Consider the following 21,167-nt stretch of genomic DNA (forward strand, 5'->3'; position numbering starts at 1 on the left):
CGAATTTTTTTATTAACTTTTTTCTTTCCTTTGTACAGTAAGACCCAATTTTTTATTTTTTTTCAGCACTTCCCGACACTTAGAAACGTGAACTAGGGGAGGGAACTCTACCTTTGCACTTGCCAAAGCTGCTGCCAGCTTGTATCGTACAGGACTGCATAATTTTAGAAGGGTGCTAAGAGGTCTTGCTGACAACGCAGCTCCCGTTGCACCAGGAGCCTCCTGAGAATGCAATGAGGGAAAGTCCCTTTGATTTGTGACTCACGGTGGGATTTAACAGGCTAACTTTAGGCGTGGAGCAGGGGCAGATTAGATTTTCCAGGTCACTGACTTCTCCGGACTCAGGGGGGAGAGAGAGAGAGAGGGAGATGCTGCTTTCATGGGTCATTCAGCGCCCCTAAATTCAGCTTCTGTTCTGAGTCGCCCTGTGATGTAGCCTCTGCCTGCCTTGACTTGCAGCAGAAGCCCTGGGAAACTTGTCTTCTGTGTGCGAAACGAGGGGGCAAGTTGTGCATAGACCTGTCGGGCACAGAAAACAAGCGTACTCCCTCAGCTGGCAGAGGTCACAAATCACTACATCCTCCTGCTTGTTCTCCCGACTTTCATTATCTGGGCTCGCTGCAGAGTCTTGACCCACGATCAAGAATGAGGCACCGTTTCCTGTGCTGCTTTGCTGTCTCTTGCAGAGGGGTGCGCTTCAGGGCTCTGTGCCGTATCGCCGACTGTGAACTGGACACATTTAATTCGTTCAGAAGAAAATAATTCTGAATTTTGTTTACAGCAATCTCCGGGAAACTAACTAGGGATTACAGTTCACTCTCATTGTTAATTTTTCCTGTAATAGCATGTTCTTATTATTTATATTATACTTTGCATGGAAATACCTGCAGCAGTAAAATACTAATGAGTGAGATATGTGTAGTGAGTATCTAGCCCAGAGAAATAAAGGGTTTGCTTAATGTCATGCAAATGAAGTTCTTACATTTCAACTAAAGCAGCAACGCACCTTTATATTTAATTAACGTTTTAATTCTAAAGCAAGCTTTCTGTGCTGTGGCCCCTGTTTCAGCAGTTTATCAGTTGATGATTTCAAGAAACTCCGATGCTCTAATCTCGCTTTTATAAAGTTATCCAACACTTTTTAAAGTTACAAGTTTTAAGGATTTTTCTTTTAAAGAAAATTAGGGCAGCAGCAAAAGCTCTTTATTTGTCTTACGTTCATTCTTAGGATCTATGGGAAGTTTACAATTACGTCCTTGGAGCAAAAAGGGTGAAGGAGAAGTTAAGGCTTCTGTTAAAAATAATGATTTCCTTTTCTTCGTTGTAGGCTCGTCCCTTGACTCGCTATTTGCCCATTAGAAAGGAAGACTTTGATCTTCGAAGTCACATCGAAACAGCTGGTCACAACATAGAGACCTGTTACCATGTCTCCCTCACAGAGAAGACCTGCCGAGGCTTTCTAATTAAAATGGGAGGAAAAATTAAAACATGGAAAAAAAGATGGTTTGTTTTTGACAGAAACAAGAGAACTTTTACTTATTATGCAGGTAGGTTGCAGGATCGGTATTAGGCTATGCCTGTCTCTCACTTTTCTCATCAACCTCAGCTGAGTTATGAACATATAGGGAGTCTTGAGTAAAGATCACTTTTCCATTTTGTCAGGTGTTTTATACATATACTTAAGAGCTCATGCAATCCCTTCCCTATGGTGATCAATCCTAATGCTAAGTGAGACAGAAATGAGCATAACAGACAAAGGGAGAGATGTGGGTAGGCAAGAGGAAAAAACGGAAGATCATCAGGTTCCTAGTAGACAGAATAGTGGCCCCACATAATTTATTTTTAAATATTATATACTATCCCCCAATGACAGAATGATTTCTTGCACCCTTCATAGAAGAATATAATTTATTATACTTACCATGGAAATTAAATGGAATACTTCTGCAGTCCCATTTCTTAATGTGCTGAAAAGTCTTTCAGGAAATTAAATATACAGGAGTATACAGACTTTTTGAGTTTGCCATATTTTGAGAGTCTAAGGAGTTTCAAATAAACAACATGCAATACTCTAAAGAGGCTTCTGTACACTAAGTTGTGTTATATGATATCTGGAGCCATTATAAGCATTACGTTAATTTGTTATCTTGGGGTAAACCCAGAAATTTGGAATTTAAGAACATATATGTCTCTGTGATTGCTGTGAAAATCAACACATGGTTTGACTTTGAAATTTCAGAGGAAGATAGAAAAATTACTTTGAGTTCTGGATATTTATTATTAGGAGAGGCCAGACAGGGGCATATGTAAGATGGTCATTGCTAAGAAGCAGAAGAAAACATTGAGTACAAAAACTACCCAAACAGTTCCATTTCCTTTTATGAGATTACTGCTTTCCAGCGACTCACGAGGAACGTAAAATTGATGGTAGGCTTATGCATTGCTCAGTCCATCTTTTTTAAAACACATATTTGAATTCTTTACATTCATTCATTACATGCCTACTGAATATTTCTTACTAGTTTGCAGTAATACTACGAAGAATGTGACAAACCTTTCTTTTAATTTTGTTCTTTACATCTGGTTTATTGGTTAGCAAGGCCTGTAACATACAGTAGTGTTCCCATCTGGTACTGATTTATTATTTTTTTTTAAGTAGTTACATTAATAGTTAACAGTTTTAGGTTTGAGTGCAAATTACCAAAGAAAACTTTTCATAATGTCTCAAGGACTCCAGCCAACAAACATAGTTTCATGAGAATTCCGTACCAGCTGGACAAAAATGCAGCTGCTTATATAAGTGAGGATCAGTCCAGATCTTTAAATATATAGTAGATTTCCAAGATAAATATTGATGCTGTGAATTCAGAGTAATTGAACTCTAAGTGAGTATACTGATATATTGGTTTAGTTCTGCAAGTGTACTGAACAAAGAAGTTACCCTAAAGTCTGACAATTCAGTGCGGGAACTGGAGTATCTGCACTTTCTGCTTCAGAAGCGTACAGGGAACTCTACACAGTTGCGATGGGAGCTTGTGGGTACCTGAAATGCTCGTGTAATCAAAACCCCAGGTGGGGCTTGAAAGGAGTGGATCACTGTTTGCTTGTACTGCGTAGGCAGGATACTTTGTATAGCACACATTAGTATAATGTGTGCTATAATGTTGTAAACTTATACCTCAGTACTTCTACCGGTCCCCCAGGGGCTGGAAGGAAGATTCCCAACGTCATTTGGTCTCTGGGATTTCGTTTTGCCATCATATGAAGCTTTTGAAACTGTCTGCAGCTACCGATAGGATGTAAGCTGAGTTTTGTGAGTGTTCAAAATGACAGCAGAATCTCTCATGCGACTGATAAAGATGCTCTGCGTGACTGCTCAGTGTTGAGGTGATAGTAACTTGGGGTCAGAAGGCATTATATTCCCCGGATATAAAAGTACTGGGAGTGGAAGGAAGTTTGCCCTACAATGTCACATGCAGTTGTGATGCTTATTAACACCCTTATTTAACAATTTCCCTTCCATTGCAAGAAAATAGAGGGTACTATAGATGCTTATCTGCCCTCTTCCTTTTTCTTGCGAAACATTATAGTAGTGACTGTTAAGAGGTTAAGTTCACACTCTGTATCCTCCATGCCCTAATGGTTCACTAGCTAATGGTGGGACAGAAGGCAATATCAGGAGGAGATTGTGTGTGAACTCCCCTAAACAGAGATGTCTAAAATAATTTAGAATTGACCCCCTGCGAGTATCTGCTGCTTTCCATTGCCTTTTAAGGGAGATTAAGTCAGCTGTGTCCCCATTGTAGATACCATAACTTAAATGAGAGGACTCCTGCCCTTTATTTCAGCTTTGCTGCAGCGGGACATTAGTACCAGAAACCCTACCAGTGGATAACAACCTACTCCTTGTTAACAGCCTCCCTGGAGTAACCATCCATTCAGGCATTCCTACCTCGGGCACTCTGAAGCAAATGGGGAGGTCCCTTTTGCAACAGGGCCAAACTGCGTCTAATTAATTTGGCTTTTACCTTGGGTGTCAGAGTAGGAGAGTGCAAATAGCCAATTAAGATGCTGCAGCTGGTGCCCAGGAAATTTTAACCTCCTGTAAACTTTTCCATGTGTCAGAGCTCATAGAAACCTGCCTACAATCTGCTAACCCCACATTGGAATAATAAATATTAGCTTGAGACTGAGGGAGATTATTATAAATGGGAAGAAACATTTTTTGAAATAAGTACAAGCACAAATGATGTTCTAACATAAAGATTTTGCTATCAAATTGTATTTCAAATTTACTTATCATAACAGTTTTCCTTTGAAGGCAAACTGTAGGTCTTTGCCTGTGAGCTATGTGAAGTCTGGCTGGCTTTCATGGAATTGGAAGATTGATGTATCTTGGAGACATCTGTCCTTCTGTTGGCTCATACTGGCCATAATGTTTAGACACTTCAGTGAAGGGACTGATTTGCAAATAGATGAGAAAATTGCAAAAGCATTATTTCCTTGGAAACCAGGTGGAGAAGAAAACACCTTAAAGTAGGAAATGCATCTCTCAACAACACAAAGCAGCTAGTAAGAAAGGTTGAAGATTTCTGTGGGATTTCATGAGCAGAAGTGTTAATCCACTTACTTATCAACTGAACATATTTGGAAATGCTAATTAAGCTTTTGCTTCTTGAAGTACTGTTCATTTCCGTTCTCAAGTCATGCTCTTCTCCATTTTAGACAAACACGAAACCAAATTAAAAGGTGTAATATATTTTCAAGCTATTGAAGAAGTCTATTATGATCATCTAAAGAATGCATATAAGGTAAACTTTGTTATTGTTTTAACTGAGTATCATATAGCAGTACGTAAAGTATGGTAGCTGCTGTAAAGTCAAAGGGAGATCTGTCATTATTCAAAAAAAAAAAGAAACAAACAAACAAAAAAAATGGAGTGGAGGAAAAGAAAGATGAAGCCAGATCAGTCACTACCACTGTTTGTTGGTGGTTTGTTTTTTTTCAATTCCAATGAAAGAAGAGATAAGAGTGTCTACATGCCTGTGGGATTTGCTGTGAGGAATTCCTTAGTCCAGTGGCGAGACCACTGAAATCAGTGGCTTTGGGAAATCAAGGGACGGCTCTATGCGTCTCTCACAGGGAGGGGGTTAACTGGTGCTCGAAGCTCTCGGCACCCCCTGCCTCTCATCTGTAATTTAAATGAGCTGCGAACAAGCTGAATATATCCTTGGCAGGTTGATTTGTGAAAGCCAAGGTGGTTTTGACCACTGGGCAGAGTGGGGGAGATAGTTATTTTTGCATGAAATGAGTTTGGAGCCCTGTACTACTGTGTAATAGTCTAGTGGACATATGCCGCGAAAAGTGGTTATGCTGGATGCAAACGCTTTAAACACATCTCTGCTTCCAGTGCTGCAATGTAGGATGCAGTGGTACAGCAGTGGTACAGCATTTCGCGTTTTATCTTTCTCCGTAAGTAATTTCACTTCTGGGTGCCAATAAACGGCTGTGCTTTCATTCTTTTGTTACCCTTCTTTCTGTTTTATTTTAGAGTCCCAATCCATTGCTCACTTTCAGTGTTAAGACGCATGACCGGATTTACTATATGGTTGCTCCTTCGCCAGAAGCCATGAGGATATGGATGGATGTTATCGTTACAGGCGCAGAAGGCTACACCCACTTCATGTTATAATAAAAGGGGGCAATAGGGCATACTGCAATAACGTAACATATGAAGTTAGCCATATCTAGTGAAATCTGAAAAGCCAGTGAATACTCTGAAATATCCTCCTTATGATGTGCACCCGAAACCTCGGAATGAGATGGTTTTACAAATGCATTGAAAAGGGGGGGCTTTGTTACTTGTTTTAGTGGATCTTCATAGGAATGAAAGAGCTAAAGCTGTTGAGAATCATAGCGTTCCAAAATACATAATCAGGCAATTTAAATTACAGCATCTTGATTCAGTGATAATTTTCTACAAATTCTCTTATACGGAGAATGTCTTCATAAGCTCTTACTAAACAGTTTACAAATGGGTGCGTTCTCATCAGTATGCAAAAATTCTAGTAATGGAACAAAAAGGTGTAATAAGCATATATTTTAATATGCAGCATTTGACATTTATAGATGATTAGGTGACTTTTTAAAACCTTTCAGTCAAGTATTTTATAAAAACATAAACAAAAAAGCAACCCTAAGGTACACACAGTTCTTGCCTTAGAAGTTAAGTATTACAACAGAGCCAAAGAGTTATAGGATTCCCTTATCATAATGCTTTCAAATTGTTAGTTGTACCTAACTTTCTGTAAGGGGACAGTGCCAAAACTCTTCATTACTTTTAATGTAATTAAACAGTTACGATATTCTGTATGTTCAAACACCCAGTGACACCAACTGCATGTTTAAAGTCTGCATCTACAGAGCTCAACAAAAAGAGAAGGATATCTTTATAAAGATGCATTTTTCCACAAGGATATGAAATGGAAACATATGTATTAACTTCCTCATTAGGAGGGTTTTTTTTAATCTTCCCTGTTGAATAGAATGAGCTGATTCTAGACCCTACAGCAATTTTCTGTTATGTAGTAAGGTCCCAGTATGGTTCTAAACGTACTCTGTGCCAAGTGAATGCTCTACTGTAACCTCTCAAACATTGGTCCCCTTGAAGCCGGCATCAAAATCTCCACCCATCTAAATTCTTTGGAGCCAAGTTTTCAGCCCCAGAGAGTTTTGGGTTTTTTTTGAATGCATATCTGCACAGAATAATGCTGTCAAATAGAATAAAAAGAGAGAGGCAAGTTCTACGAGTTTACACTAAACAGTGTATGTATAAAAAACCCTGAAAATTTTAAGTAGCAGATTGAAATTCCTAGAACAACAAAAATAGTGAGGGCGCAGTGGTCTCCCATTTTGAAATCACTTCCAAGTCCTTGAGTAATATTGCAAAAACTTAACTTATTTAATTGAACTGAACTTCAAGAAAGTCTCTTATAATATGACTTGAAAGAGGTTCTATTTCAGTAATCAAAACTTACGTGCTATGTGGTTTTTGTAATAGAAGAAAGCACATTAGCCTTTTTCTTTCTGATGAAAAGTTAATGGCTTTTGATGGAACAAAAAAAAACCTGAAAGCCGAATAGAAGTATGCTGGCAGAATATTTTTGTTATACTTTTTAAACCCTGTATCTGTAATGAACAGGTTGAATTTTTTGTGGTATACACAGGTGATAGGGTTGCTTTATCATGACAAACATCAGGTTCGACTTGAATCATGAAAGAAGGGACTGTTATTGCAAGATAATTGTTATTGTCTGTGCAGATCACAGCTTGTAATCTAATGATTTAAAACACTATCAGAAAAAAATTGCTTTGTTTTATATAATTATTATTTTTCCCTGATGTATCTTGATTTTACTCCTAAGTATGGTTATAAAGGTTTTCTAATAATGATTTTTGTATCCTGCATGATGCAATGAAGGCATTTCAATAAACATTTTTAAAAATACGCTTGTTTTAAATACTCGCTGCTTCATCTTGAGACATTTCTGCTTCTCTTTTAAATAGCTGTATACAGTTGTGCAAGCAATTTTATATTTCTTAGTAATGCTTAATTTAACCATTCCATGTGTTTCCCCGTAAAAGAGCTATGGAAAATAATCTTTCAGATGGCAGTGAAATTATGAGCGTAGTCTGTTTACTGTGTGTACATAATATAGTACCTTTCTAATTTTTTATGACCCCATTTGAAAAATTTATCACCAGCCTTTGAGATAGCCATTTTTTTTTGTTTAACTGCAAAACAGAAATTGCTGAAGTTTAAGGGTTTCTCCGTTTTCCCAATATCTCACATAGACATGACTTGAATTGCAGGAAGCATTAGCTCATTGTAGAAGCCTGGGCAGTTTTATGACTTTTTCACTAAGTTTGCTATCATCATCACAAAGCACAGTGCATTTTGTAGTGGTGGACACCAAGACGATGTAAGCAAAGCATGGCAGTAGGCACCATTTTTTACGGTCAATCTGCAAGCCTTCCAAGCTTACCTCCATAGGAGGCAAGTACCTGCTTACCCTGAATGACCTCGGATGAGGGGTCTGGAGAGCAAGTCTTATGAGGAGCAGCTGAGGGGAGGCTTTATTGCTCTCTCCAACTACGTGGAAGGCGGTTGTAGCGACGTGGGGGTCCATCTCTTTTTGGTAGTAACAAGCAATAGGATGAGGAAATGGCCTCAAGTTACGCCACGGTAAGTTTATCTTGGATGCTAGGAAACATTTCTTCACTGAAAGGGTTGTTAAGCATTGGAACAAGCTGCTCAGGGAAGTGGTGGAGTCTCCATCTCTGGAGGTATTTAAAAGAGGGGTAGGCGTGGTGCTTAGGGACATGGTTTAGTGGTGGTTTTGGCAGTTAGGCTGGTGGTTGGATATGATGATCTTAAAGGTGTCTTCCAACCTAGCCAATTCTATGATTCAATTGCAAACCAGCTAGGCTGTGTCTTAAAAACCACAGCTGCTGCATCCCTTGACCTACAGCTGCTGACGGGCTGGGCTGGCACTTGCTTGGAAAAATACCTTTGCAGGCACTGACCTCTCTTGGTGTTTTCTTCCTTTCTGCGTGGCCTGTGTTATAAGAGGTACTGTGCATAAAGACATTCTGGAAGGAACACCTTGTTTTGGCTACCATGTCTGTGCAAATGAGGCCGAGTAGAGATGGGTAAGGAGGCACCCAGGCTGGTTCAAACTCCCTGTAGGCTGAGGAACAGCCGAGCCCTGACACCGCTGCAGAGGCAGCCCAGGGAGGGATGATGGGTTTTGAAATGCCGTTTCTGGCCCTCTGTAGGGGCCAGGGAATTCTGCACATTACATTATACGTGTACGACAAAACGCGTCCTTTTAACGGTTTATCTCCGCGTGCCTACAGGCTGCCTGCAGTAGGGGGGTTCCGGACTGGGCCTCACCAGCCTTGTCGGGTAGAGGCCTTCACCCAGGGTCCCCACTCCACAGTACACTCGCACCTAGCGGAATGTTCATTAAATGTTTTTTTATTGACAAAACCTACTTTTCTACTTCACAAATAAGCACACGGCACTGATTACACTGACCTAACCCGGTCTGCCGCTCCCAGCACCGCCCGATACCCTCCACCACACGCCGCGGCGCATGCGCGCCCCTAGCCCCGCCCCCTCCCGTGGTTCACGCGCACCGGGGAGGCAGGGAGGCGGCACGGCGCATGCGCCTGGCCCTGACACCGCAGTTGGCGCCTGCGCAGTGAGGCGCCCTGCCCGCCGCCAGCCGCGAGGGGCCCGTGCGGCGCGCGGCGGCGGCCATGGCGGCGGCAGGGGGGCTGCGGGGGTTGGTGCGAGGTGGTGGTGGCCGCCGTCGTGCCTCGGCCATGGCGGTATTGCTGTCGCCGCTGAGGGCGGCCCTGGGGCTCCCGGGTAAGGGAAGGGCCTTGGGGCTCCTTTGCTGGCGCTCCGCAGCCGCTCATCCTCCTCCTCTGCCGGCCTGGGAGGCTGGGGGAGAAGGGGGTGTCAGTCAGTCAGTCAGTCAGAGAGAGAGAGAGAGAGAGAGGGGAGAGGATACGTGTCGGTGGCGGGTGTATATACCGTGTGTAGTGGCCGTGGGGAGGTGTATTTGCTCTCGGCAGAGCGCGAGGCGGGCGGCAGGAGGTGGCGCACCCCCAACCACCCCCTCCCCACCACCACCTTTCCCGCTTCAGCACCGTGTCTGGGTCGGGAGCGGGCAGGGCGTGTACCCGGGGTGGGGGTGTTAAACTCCGCTCCTCGTCGAGGGACGAGTTTTCTGACGGGTTTTTCCTCCCCTGCCGAGCCTGCGGGGGGTGCTTCGGTGTCTGTGCACGGGGGAGGGCAGGTGGTGCCCAAACCTGTGGGTGTCCGCGGAGCAGCTGCTTTCCCAGGCGTGTTTAGTTGGCTGTAAGCTTCTCCTGCCGCTGCTGCTTTCTGAGGAGCTGGAAGTTGGAGGGAGTGGGCCAGTTCGCTTGCTTGGATTTGAAACATGCTTATGTCTGAGACTTCACCAGGCACCTGCAAAAGCTTTGCTGGCATCCGCTTTTGTGTGAGATGATCCTCTGTCCAAACACATAGTGCCCATTCTTGCTGTTCTAGACTCGGTGCTTGTCTGGTTTGTTGAGGTTATTCATTGCCTTAAATTTGACAGGCAGCTGCTCTTTTTGATGAGGTAATGAACCTCATCTGAGGTTGCTCATTGTGGAAGTGAGTGAAGCTTACTTGCCACTAAGGGTGCACATTTTGAATCTGTATAAAACATGAATACAGTAGACTTTTGTTGATGGCTTTTCTTTCTGTGTGTTTAAAGTGGTAGTGTGATCAGAATAGCTGGTTACTGAGTGCGGTTAAGTGCTCAGAGACTGGTCTAAGCAGCAGTTGCTGCTGGTGGAACTGGTGACCTTCTTACTCCTGTTGCATAGGCAAATCCATGAAATGAGTTGTGGACAAGGTTTAGTCCTTTATCTACCAGAGCAGTGTTAATCTGTGGCTGCTGTAGACAATGGGTAGGTCACAGTGCTGGAGCATTCCAAGGGTTGTTTGGGGGATTTCTTTGGCTTTGACACATAGCATTGGTTTTAATCACAGTTTCTGTTGGTCGTAATATAATTAAAATGGCACAGTGATTCTGATATGAAGAGAATTTCATAGTGTCAGACAAGGGTCCTGTGGTCTTCCTGTAGCTAGCTCTTGCTGTCTGTAACTTGCTTTTATAAATACTAAGTACCACCTTGCACTCTTCAAAAGTGCTTCCCTGCTCTTACCAAGGTCTTTCACTGAAACCAGGAGGAGAAATTACTGGGTAGCTGCTCAGTTACTGATGTTTTTGTCTGTCTAAAGGGAAGTCTGAGAGCATGACTCCAGTGAGCCTTGCTTTTGGATTGACTGGGGTGGTTGCTTTAGAGTTTTGCATTTTTCAGGTTAGGATTGCTGCTGGTGCACTTAAAATGTCAAGACAGTTTGAGGGCACCTCCAGAGTGCTGCACGATGGAAAAACAGTGACTTCAGAGATGGCTATCAGGGCTTAAGGGGGAGAAAAATACTCCTATTTTTTTTTCTGTCAAGTTTAGCACTTTGTGTATCTCCTCTGTTACTGGCAGGTGAAGAAGTGACTGACTTACCGACAGAGACACACGCAAACCAAAAATCGTAGCGTGGATGCATCTGAGTAAATAAAACTTCACAGTGGCATTTATTTCCCTTTATAATAATTGATGCATGAATAGGATAAAGAACTGTCCCATTGTTTCAGGAAGGATTTAATGGTTTTAATCAGTAGTTCAAATGGTCTAATTTCTGTTAGACTGTAGGAAAGTGCTGAATACTAGCTGCGTCCTGCATCTTTTACGCATCCACATTTACCCATGCACATGCAAGCTTAAAAACAAACAAAACCCAAACCCCTTTGAATATAATCTCTTTGATAGTGAGAAAGCATAACTCAAAACTGCAGAACAGTTAAGTGGTGTGATACTGTCATGGTCTGTATTTGCAGTATTTATCCAGTTGTTATACTGCTAGGAAGCCTTGATGTATTGTTTGGGGTTGTACCCCGCTATTGATTTACAGTATTGAAGAACCAGTCTTCTAATCTAAGAATTAAGAGTATCAAAGTCTTGGAATTCTCAAACTTGCAGTTTAATGAAGTGTCTTGCTGTGTGGGATAATAGAATGGATTAAGTGTCCATAGCACCTCTCTATGAATCACTTGCCCTCACCCACAGTAGAGGTACAATTAAATGCTAAACTTAGGTTAAATACTGTAGCAGCTGTTGAGATTCAGCATAGTTATTAATTAGATGGCATTTGCTTTGTTAATCTTTTTTCCTTGTTTGAAACCAACTCAGTTTTTTTTTAATGGTTCTTAATGTGAACAGCAGAGTCCAACCTAGTGTTTGTTTTCCAAATGTGTCTGATTTGTTATCTTGAACTAAAAATAATTTTAAGTTTATGCTGATAGGAAAATTTCTCTCTCGTGTAATATGTTGCAGATCAGTTGACAGAAGTTGCACTAAGCGATCTTTCATTTTTTAAATATTTGCAAAATATTTAGGTTTGCAAAGTGCTATTTGATTCTGTTTAAACAGAACAATCTGAGGACTGGACTAATGTGACCTCTCCAGCAAGAATACACAAAATCATGTAATGGGATATCTGTGCCTCTTCTGGAGATGCATAAGAAAATCGTAGCTCTACAATGGTCAATTCTGTTTCTTCTTATGGGATGTGTTTAATGTATTGCTCTGTATTTACAGAAAATGTAGCTTTACTTTGTTTTTTACTTTCTGTGCTTCATATCTGAGAAAAAGACTGATGTTAAGATGAGGTCTTTTTTTCCAGTGTTCCTGGCAATAATCTTTAACTTACGCGGAAATAGCTGTTGATGATATGATAAAAAAGGCAAGATGTCACTTATTTAATTTGGTTTAAACAACGCTAATGTTGGTTTATGTTTGTCATGTTGAAAAAGTTAGTCACCAGCTTCTTTCCCAATTCCTTCCTTTGGGCTTCCCCATTGTACATCTCCTTTATAGATCTTACAGAACTGGGGTTTTGATGCAGATGCAGTTTTGTCCTTCGGTTTTAATTTTCATCAAAAATTTGTCACCTCATGTACTTGTGAACTTCCCATTGCACAGAATACTTTAGTCCCAAAATTATATTTTTTGAAATTCAGTCTGGAAAAAACAAATGTTGAACTACACAAATCTTACAGTTTCATATGAAATGGGTAAGTATATTCAAGATGGTGTAACACATGAGGAGAAATCGGGTATAGGAAGCATTTGGCTTCAGTCAACGACTTTGCTAATTGCTGAGTACTCCTTACATGGTTGGCACTTAATGATTTGAGAATGAATCACAATCGGCTTTGCTTTTCAGGTTGATCAATACTAGTAGTCAATAAAGAATATAGGAGATACTTTTTTCTTTTGACCCAAAATATCTTATTTTCACATAATATGCCCATATTTCCTGAATCCTAGTTATATAAAGTATTAGTATTTCTGCCAAGGTTATCACGATGATTGTATTAAATAACTCTTTTTATTAGTTTGCAGGCTGAAATCATCAGTCAGCTTTCTTACTCGACCAGATCGACCAAATCTTGCATATCATAAACTAAAAGGCAGGAATCCAGGGGTTATTTTCCTGCCAGGCTTTAATTCAAATATGAATGGTCGGAAAGCAGCTGCCCTTGAAGATTTCTGCAACTCTCTAGGTCATGCCTTCATCAGGTACACGCAAAGCATTGTTCTTGAGAAAATTAAACTGGTGTCATGGGTTGGGGGAAGGGGTAAGCTTTGACATTTGGATTGGAATGCGTGCTGTGCTGTACACAAGCTTAGAAGTGTCTTCCTTCAATTTCAAATGTAGGATTTCTGTTTGTAGTGAGACTGACGTAAATCAGGAGAATGTATTCTCAAAGTAATTCAGAAAATTCTCTGATAAATTTCTGTAGTCTAGCCAGTGCTATGTGTTACATTAAGGCTACAGGCACAAAAATGAAAAAGAAACGACCTGGAGTTCTAATTTTTTAAGTTACCACTGTACATATGCTTCTTAACTGCCAAATCTTGTTAAGTTACCCAGTGTCTTCTGTTGTTTTAGAAGAATATGCATATGCTTGGTGATAACTCTCCTTTGATATACTAGGTTGAATGCTGAGTTTCATAAGACTTTGTGTTTGGGTATAGCGTTTGGAAGACGGTTTGTCCATTTAAAAAATACTTTTAAAATTTAAGTATTTGGGGCTTTTTGTCTGTAAGGGAAACTTCTTTGTCTGGGAAATATCCTGGTAAATTTTTATATTGTTATATCAAATGACAAGAGAATACTGCATCACTTATTTGCATATGTTGTCTTTTATGTGGTCTCTGGTGCTAGGGATAATGCAGGACCAAGCAAGAAAATATGCAGCGTGGTATCTTGTCCCCTGTTTAATTTGATTAAACAGTACTGTTTAGTTAGCTTCTATGTTGCCGTAGACAGTACTATTACTTTCATTTTGATGTTTACTTTTTCAGATTTGATTATACAGGATGTGGAAGTTCAGATGGTAAATTTGAGGAGTGTACAATTGGGAAGTGGAGAAAAGATGTTCTGTCTATACTGGATGAACTTACAGATGGACCACAGGTTATATTTGATTTTTAAATGTGGAATGCTTTTTGTCCTCAAGGTAGAAGATTAATCAAAAAATATGCTATAATAGCTCTGGTCACCAGTAGCTTCTATTTAACGACTGACACCTGCTCACTTTCAAGCTGAATCATTTGAGAGGCCATATTTGTAAGACCTCTTTTGCAAGCAGGTAGATCACAAAATCATGGAAACATGGATTGACAGGACCTCCTGGAGGCTATTTATTAGAGCCTCCCACTCAGAGCAGGGCTGTCATTCCAGGGAGTCTGAGAAAGCCTCATGGTGGAGGTTCCACCTGACGGGGGACAGGGAACTGTTACAGTGCAGCACAGCCCTCTTCATGAAAAAGTGGCTTGCTGTCCCATGCTGATACATTAATTAAAGGACATGCAGGAATGTTTCAAGTTAAAATACTCTGTATGATAAAATAGCTTTAAAAAACCCCACTTCTTCAGTTACTTTAGAAAGGACTGTGAGAAATTTGAAATCTTCTGCAATCTGTGAATACCTAGTATCGTGTTTAAAACAATTTTGTATTATGAATTGCTTTTGTTGAGCTTTTTCACTGCACTGAGCCTTTACCATGTGCATTTATTTTAAGAAGGAAACATGAAGTATGCATGTGATACTGAATTGTTTCAATTCTCATTTTGTTTACAGTGTTTCAGTCTCAGACAGCAATAACCAGCCATGCCAAACAAAAAGAATAATAAAATACCAGATCTTGTGGTGCTTACTCAGGCAAAATTTCCACTGGAGGTGACAGCAGTTCTGCCTGGGTAAGGACAGCAGGATTATGCCCAAGGTTTAAGTAGTTAAACAAAATGAAACTGATTTTTTGTTTAAAAAAAAAAAAAAGAAAAAAATTATTAGCAGTTTCCTGTAAAAGAATATTTTATTTTCTCTCTTTTTCAGATTCTGGTGGGCTCCAGCTTAGGTGGATGGCTGATGCTTCATGCTGCAATAGCACGCCCAGATAAAGTAGCTGCTCTTGTTGGAGTAGCTGTAGCCACGGACCATCTTGTTACAACTTTTAAGAAGCTTCCCATTGAGGTAAATGTTGATGGTTGGCTTTTGTGCAATTTGAAAATCTGTCAAGCGTTTATGAAATTCTGTTGTTCAAACTGTACTTTTCCTGCAAGTCTTCTGCTAAGTTTTCTGTGTTTGGTGGAGGTAAGCTGAAAATTTACATTAATCTAAAAATCTGCAAAATACTGTGCTTCTAGTATGAAGTTAGTGTGAGCACTACCTAAAATGTGTTTATATTACTGTGGCATATAGGACGTGAAGTCAGATCCCTGCTGTTCAGCAGTCCATTAGATTTCAGTGTTGGATATCTTATATTTGCATTCAAATTGGATCCTTGTGCTTTCAATGATGGAGAAGCAGCTGCTAAAGTAATTGAGATGACATTGGATGAGATGAGTCTGACACAGGTTGTGTGTGTAGGAAGGGAATTCTTCAGATTAGCGTGTTTGTAAAGACTGTAAGATTTAGGTGGTGGAAAGACTGAGTTGCTTCCTTGATGACAATAATGTCCAGTCTTCGGGACAGTAAGTCAGGTGTTATAATGTGACAAATAAATATGGTAATAAATAACTCTTACTTTTGAATAATTAAAATATTCTGTTTGTTGGTTTTTTTTTTTTCTAAGCCACTTCATAGTGTCAGCATTACTGCTTAAGAGTAAGAAAGATTCTGTAAATACAGTATTTAGACACACCTATTGTGGCGAAGACTGAAAAGACTAATCACTGGAAAAATCCTTTTTCCTAGGATTCTCTTGTTTGAGGTTCAGTGAACTGACTGAAGCCAGAGAGACTTGCTGTTCATGGTGGCTATACATCTTTTTCTTTCTAATAGATTTTGGCTGAGAAACTTAACTTCATTGGAAATTCTTAACTCGATTAATTTGTAGGAGAGATGTGCAGAGTAGCTTTTGTGACATGGTAGGGGGTTTGTCTTCTCAGGTGCTGGAATGCGAACAGGAGTATACCTTCTCTGCTAATAAAAATGGACAAAATGAAGTTTTACACCTGGGGAAGTTTTACTGCATTTAGAACAGAAATAAGTTGAGGCACTCTAAAGAACTTGTAACATCTGTGTTGTCTATTCTTTGCTCTCTTCTTATAGGCACAAAAAGAAATAGAAGAAAAAGGTGAATGGAAGTTTCCAACAAAGTATAATGAGGAAGGATATTACTCTTTGACCTATGACTTTATCAGAGAAGCAGAAAATCACTGTGTGCTAAATAGTCCTATTCCTATAACGTGTCCTATACGACTTATTCATGGCATGAAGGATGATGATGTCCCTTGGCAGATCTCTATGCAAGTTGCTGATCGTGTTTTGAGCAAAGATGTGGATGTTATCCTCCGCAAAATTGGCCAACATCGGATGAGTGAGAAGGAGGATACAAAACTTCTTGTGAATACCGTTGATGATTTAATTGACAAGTTGGCAACATTAGCATAAGCTGCAGAGTAGCATAAGTGCATGAACTCTACACCTGACTCTTTTCCATGAGTAGCAGAAACCCCATTCCTAACACGATGATGCCAGGCCTCTGACTATCACAGTAGAAACTGAGCTTTATCTGCTGTTTCCTTACCTCTTGTTTCGTAAATACAGGTATCTTACTAATGCTGCATTTGCACAGACAGTCCAGAATGCAAAGGAGTGCTGCTGTTGTGTTCAGAACCTCTCCTTCACCACTTAAACCTTTTTTCGCAAGCTTCCTACACTTTTGTACTGAAATGTTGATGCATTTTTGTTACTATTGGCCTGTACATGTCTTTGACACCTTTTCAGTATTGTCCTTTTGCTGTAACATTCTTCTATCTTATGTCTGAAACCATTTGTGCAAGGCAAAATACAACTTGTTTACTAAAGTTGTTGTTATTAGAAATAGTGAATAACATGAAGCATAATAAACAGATTACAGATAAATAATTATATTGTTCTTAAGTACTATTAAAATTGAAAAGTGGAAGGCACACCCTGATGGTGTGCCTGGGGTACTACAGAACTAAGAAGTTAACTTCTGGGAATGCAGGGCCTCAAAGTGCAGACGGAGCTCTTTTATCTATGCTTGTTGCTAGAGTTTATGTCCTCTTCCCCAGACTGTCTTTTTGTAATAGTTAATTTGTGGGTGTACTACTAAGGCAACAATACATAATCCTGGTGTAAACTGAAACTGGATCAATACAGTGCCTCTTCTACTTCTATAGTAACTTCTTTAAAGTGGGGAGTACAGCACCTTAGAGCATCACCGCCTCTTTTCTAGGGCTTGAGAACTGTAGATTACTAGGAACAGTGTCTTCCAGAGTTAGGAATTTGAGGTGCGCGAGTGCAAGCCTGAAGATTTGTAAATGAAACTTAATAGTTGGATAATTCTCGTAATGTAAATCCATAGAATTTAATAGTAAATGGATTTAATTGCAAATATGACTGTTACCTGGGTTTTGTCCAAAAATATGGTGCCATTCATACACTGGAAAGAGAGAGAGAGGAGCTTAGGTGAGGGACTGGAATTAGTTCAGGCTGACCTTAATATGAAACATCAGTTAAAAGTATATACTTGTTTCTGGCTTTATTATTTTGAGTAGTAAGTGGCATCGCTATTGCTGCCTTAAAAGACTAAAGCTCCTGGCAGTAAGGTATTTCTAGAGATTTTGTTGTTTTCAGTGTTAGCGTTGTCAGTAGAAATACATTGTATAGAGCTTTGCTGAGGTAATGGCTTTTAATTAAAAAAAACCCAACTAAAACAAAAAGCCAAAACCAATAACAAAACAACCCCCCCTAAATTTCAGATGAGTTTTTTTAAACTCATAATAAATTCATAGATAAAACTGTGAAATACGGTTTTATTTAGGCTTCAATACTGCGAAAACCAACAAGCTGTGATACACAAAAAATGAATTCTGGTATGAGGGTAAAAAAGATGGCTCTAGTTTAGGTGCAATCCTTCTAATTCAAGTGTACCAATTTCCTAACTCAATTAATCTAGCTCAGGGTATTTGTCTGAGGATTTACAACATTCCATGAAGTCTTGTTTCCAAGTACTTCTATTTCTCGAGGAGACTTTTTTCTGTCTATGAATATGCAATTCATTACTTTCTTAAGTTTTAAAACCTCTTGAACATGTGTTTTACTTTTCAGAAAAAATAATTCAGAATATTTATGCAAATCGCTCAGACACTTCCATGCCTGAAGGTTGAGCTGTGTTCATGTTTATGTATTGTTAAACAGTTGTTGACTTTGTATGTGTTCATGTGACTTGCATCTGATAAAACCTGAAAAATAGATTCTGTGAGTTTAAAGACACACTCAAATCAAAATTAAGTTACTTCAAAACTTTCTGCTCTTAGCTTACCTATGACAATTTTTTAATTTACTTCTGTCACATCTCTTAGATTGCTTTGTCTCTTTAATGGAAGAAAAAGTTGACAAAAGAGGACTGCAGTAATTCCGAAGTAATTAATTTTAATTAAGGCCCAAAGTTACTAATTGTGATAGGTGTGCTTTTTGTTCACACGTATTAAAGTTACTTCAGTAACTGAAAAGTTTTGAGATATTTTTTCGAAATGGAAGTTATACCTCTAAACATTCAATTTAACTGTAATGCTTCAGATAGGGAGATAATTTTATATGTCTGCATAAACTGTAGCTGTGTATTTCTCTTGAAAGACTTGCCTTGTGTTCATTCAAAGCTTCACCTCAGCCTTTATTAAATAATTGATATTTTATGGGTAAGATCTTGTTGTTACAATGCCTTACAGCAAAATAGCTGAATACAAATGTGAAGCGGAGCAGTTGTGTGAGTAGTTTTCAGGTGTGGGGTTGTTTTTTGTTTGTTTGGTGGTGGGTTTTGGTGTTTGATGTTTTTTTGGTTTTTTTTTTTCCTCCCCATTATTCTGCTGTAATAACATTAGGTGGGAGAAGGCAGCGTAACAGGGTTGACACAATTGTTGGGGATACAAAACTGCAGCATCCGTTGCTCAAACCGCAGCATTACTAAAACTTAATCCTAGGGAGGTTTGGGGTTTTTTTGTATGCCACTCGTTTTGTAGTTCTGTTTTCCTTCTCTGCTTGCTAAATGGAGATGAGTCGTAGCATTTACATTGCAGGTGCACCCCAAATTTGCTGCATGCAGTGTAAATGCAAACGCAGGGATGATACTTTATTCCAGATAAGATTTTGAGATTCATTGAATGTGCCCTTCTGTCTGTGTTTACTTATCATTTTCTAAATTCAGTCTATATTCCTTAAATACGGAGAAGTGGCTTTGAGGTGGCTTTTTCCTCTAACTTTGCCACAGTAGTTCCATTGATATTTCGCTTTGCAAGCATAGCATTTTCCTTGTATCCATGCTGGAAATTACCAGCATTTTGATTACTGTCAACTTGGCATGTTCAAATGCCTGAAAGAAGGGATAGATGATAAACAGGGAGATTTACATCCTACCCGTGACTAGCTCTTGACCTATCAGGAAGTTTTGACAATCTTGAATAATGTAATATTCATATATTATGGTGTCATTCTGATTTTATTTGGTACTACGTTTTGTCCCCTGAGTTAATGCCTCTGGCATCTCTTTTGTCTTTGCCAGTAGATGCCTAGATAGTGAATTATTTTCAATATTAGTCATGTTTATTTTCAATATTAGTCATGCAGGTAACAGAGAAAGTCTGGAGGGAGCAAGACTTTCCTTTGGTTGATGAGGAGCAAGTTAGAGATCAGTTAGATAAACTGGATATCCACAAATCCATGGGGCCTGATGGGATGCACCCTCGAGTGCTGAGGGAGCTGGGGGAAGTCATTGCTGGGCCGCTCTCCATTATCTTTGAAAGGTCCTGGAGGACAGGTGAGGTGCCTGAGGACTGGAGGATAGCTAATGTCACCCCAGTCTTCAAAAAGGGCAAGAAGGATGACCCGGGAAACTACAGGCCGGTCAGCCTCACCTCCACCCCTGGAAAGATGATGGAACAGCTTGTGCTGGGTATCATCTCAAAGCACCTGGATGAAAAGAAGGTTATCAGAAGTAGTCAACATGGATTCACTAAGGGGAAGTCGTGTCTGACTAATCTGATAGCATTCTATGATGAAGTGACTAGATGGGTAGATGAGGGGAGGGCAGTGGATGTTGTCTACCTTGACTTTGGCAAGGCTTTCGACACTGTCTCCCACATCATCCTCACGTGCAAGCTTAGGAAGTGCGGGCTAGATGAATGGACAATGGGGTGGATTGAGAACAGGCTGACGGATAGAGCTCAGAGGGTTGTGGTTAGTGGTGCGGAGTCTAGTTGGAGGTCAGTAACAAGTGGTGTCCCTCAAGGATCAGTAGTGGGTCCAGTCCTGTTCAATATATTCATCGATGATCTGGATGGAGGGATAGAGTGTACCATCAGCAAGTTTGCTGATGACACTAAACTGGGAGGAGTGGCTGACACACCAGAAGGCTGTGCTGCTTTACAGCATGACCTGGACAGGCTGGAGAGTTGGGCAGAGAGGAACCTAATGAAATTCAACAAGGGTAAGTGTAGGGTACTGCATCTGGGGAGGAATAACCCCATGCATCAGTACAGGTTGGGGGCTGACCTCCTGGAGACCAGCTCTGTGGAAAGGGACCTGGGAGTCCTGGTGGACAACAGGATGACCATGAACCAGCAATGTGCCCTGGTGGCCAAGAGGGCCAATGGCATCCTGGGATGCATCAAAAAGAGTGTGGCCAGCAGGTCGAGGGAGGTCATCCTCCCCCTTTCCTCTGCCCTGGTGAGGCCACACCTGGAGTAGTGTGTCCAGTTCTGGGCTCCCCAGTTCAAGAAAGACAGGGAACTGCTGGAGAGGGCGCAGCATAGGGCTACGAAGATGATTAGGGGATTAGAACATCTTTCATATGAGGAAAGGCTGAGGAACTTGGGTCTCTTTAGTCTAGAGAAAGGAAGACTGAGGGGGGATCTTATTAATGCTTTCAAATACTTAAAGGGGGGATGCC

General features: G+C 40.4%; 2 protein-coding genes across 2 annotated transcripts in view; both read left to right on the plus strand.

The window, feature by feature from the left end:
• PHLDB2 (pleckstrin homology like domain family B member 2) overlaps positions 1-7,488 on the plus strand; it is a 129,782-nt gene extending 122,294 nt beyond the window's left edge. Inside the window, exons 17-19 of the mRNA XM_082479143.1 lie at positions 1,328-1,547; positions 4,726-4,811; positions 5,552-7,488. Coding sequence (XP_082335269.1) covers positions 1,328-1,547; positions 4,726-4,811; positions 5,552-5,692 — 447 coding nt within the window. The 3' untranslated portion in view covers positions 5,693-7,488. The remainder of the gene's footprint in view (positions 1-1,327; positions 1,548-4,725; positions 4,812-5,551) is intronic.
• Positions 7,489-9,324: 1,836 nt separating this feature from the next.
• Positions 9,325-17,412, plus strand: ABHD10 (abhydrolase domain containing 10, depalmitoylase; the record flags this gene model as incomplete). The annotated part of the gene is made up of 5 exons (XM_082492644.1): positions 9,325-9,436; positions 13,080-13,263; positions 14,053-14,164; positions 15,086-15,223; positions 16,304-17,412. The coding sequence occupies 5 exons, from the start codon at positions 9,325-9,327 to the stop codon at positions 16,643-16,645; spliced, it is 888 nt and encodes a 295-aa protein (XP_082348770.1). The 3' UTR covers positions 16,646-17,412.
• Between the last annotated feature and the right edge of the window lie 3,755 nt (positions 17,413-21,167).

This window comes from Vanellus vanellus, assembly GCF_965231255.1.
Source record: "Vanellus vanellus genome assembly, chromosome: 1".
In the NCBI taxonomy this organism is placed as follows: domain Eukaryota; kingdom Metazoa; phylum Chordata; class Aves; order Charadriiformes; family Charadriidae; genus Vanellus; species Vanellus vanellus.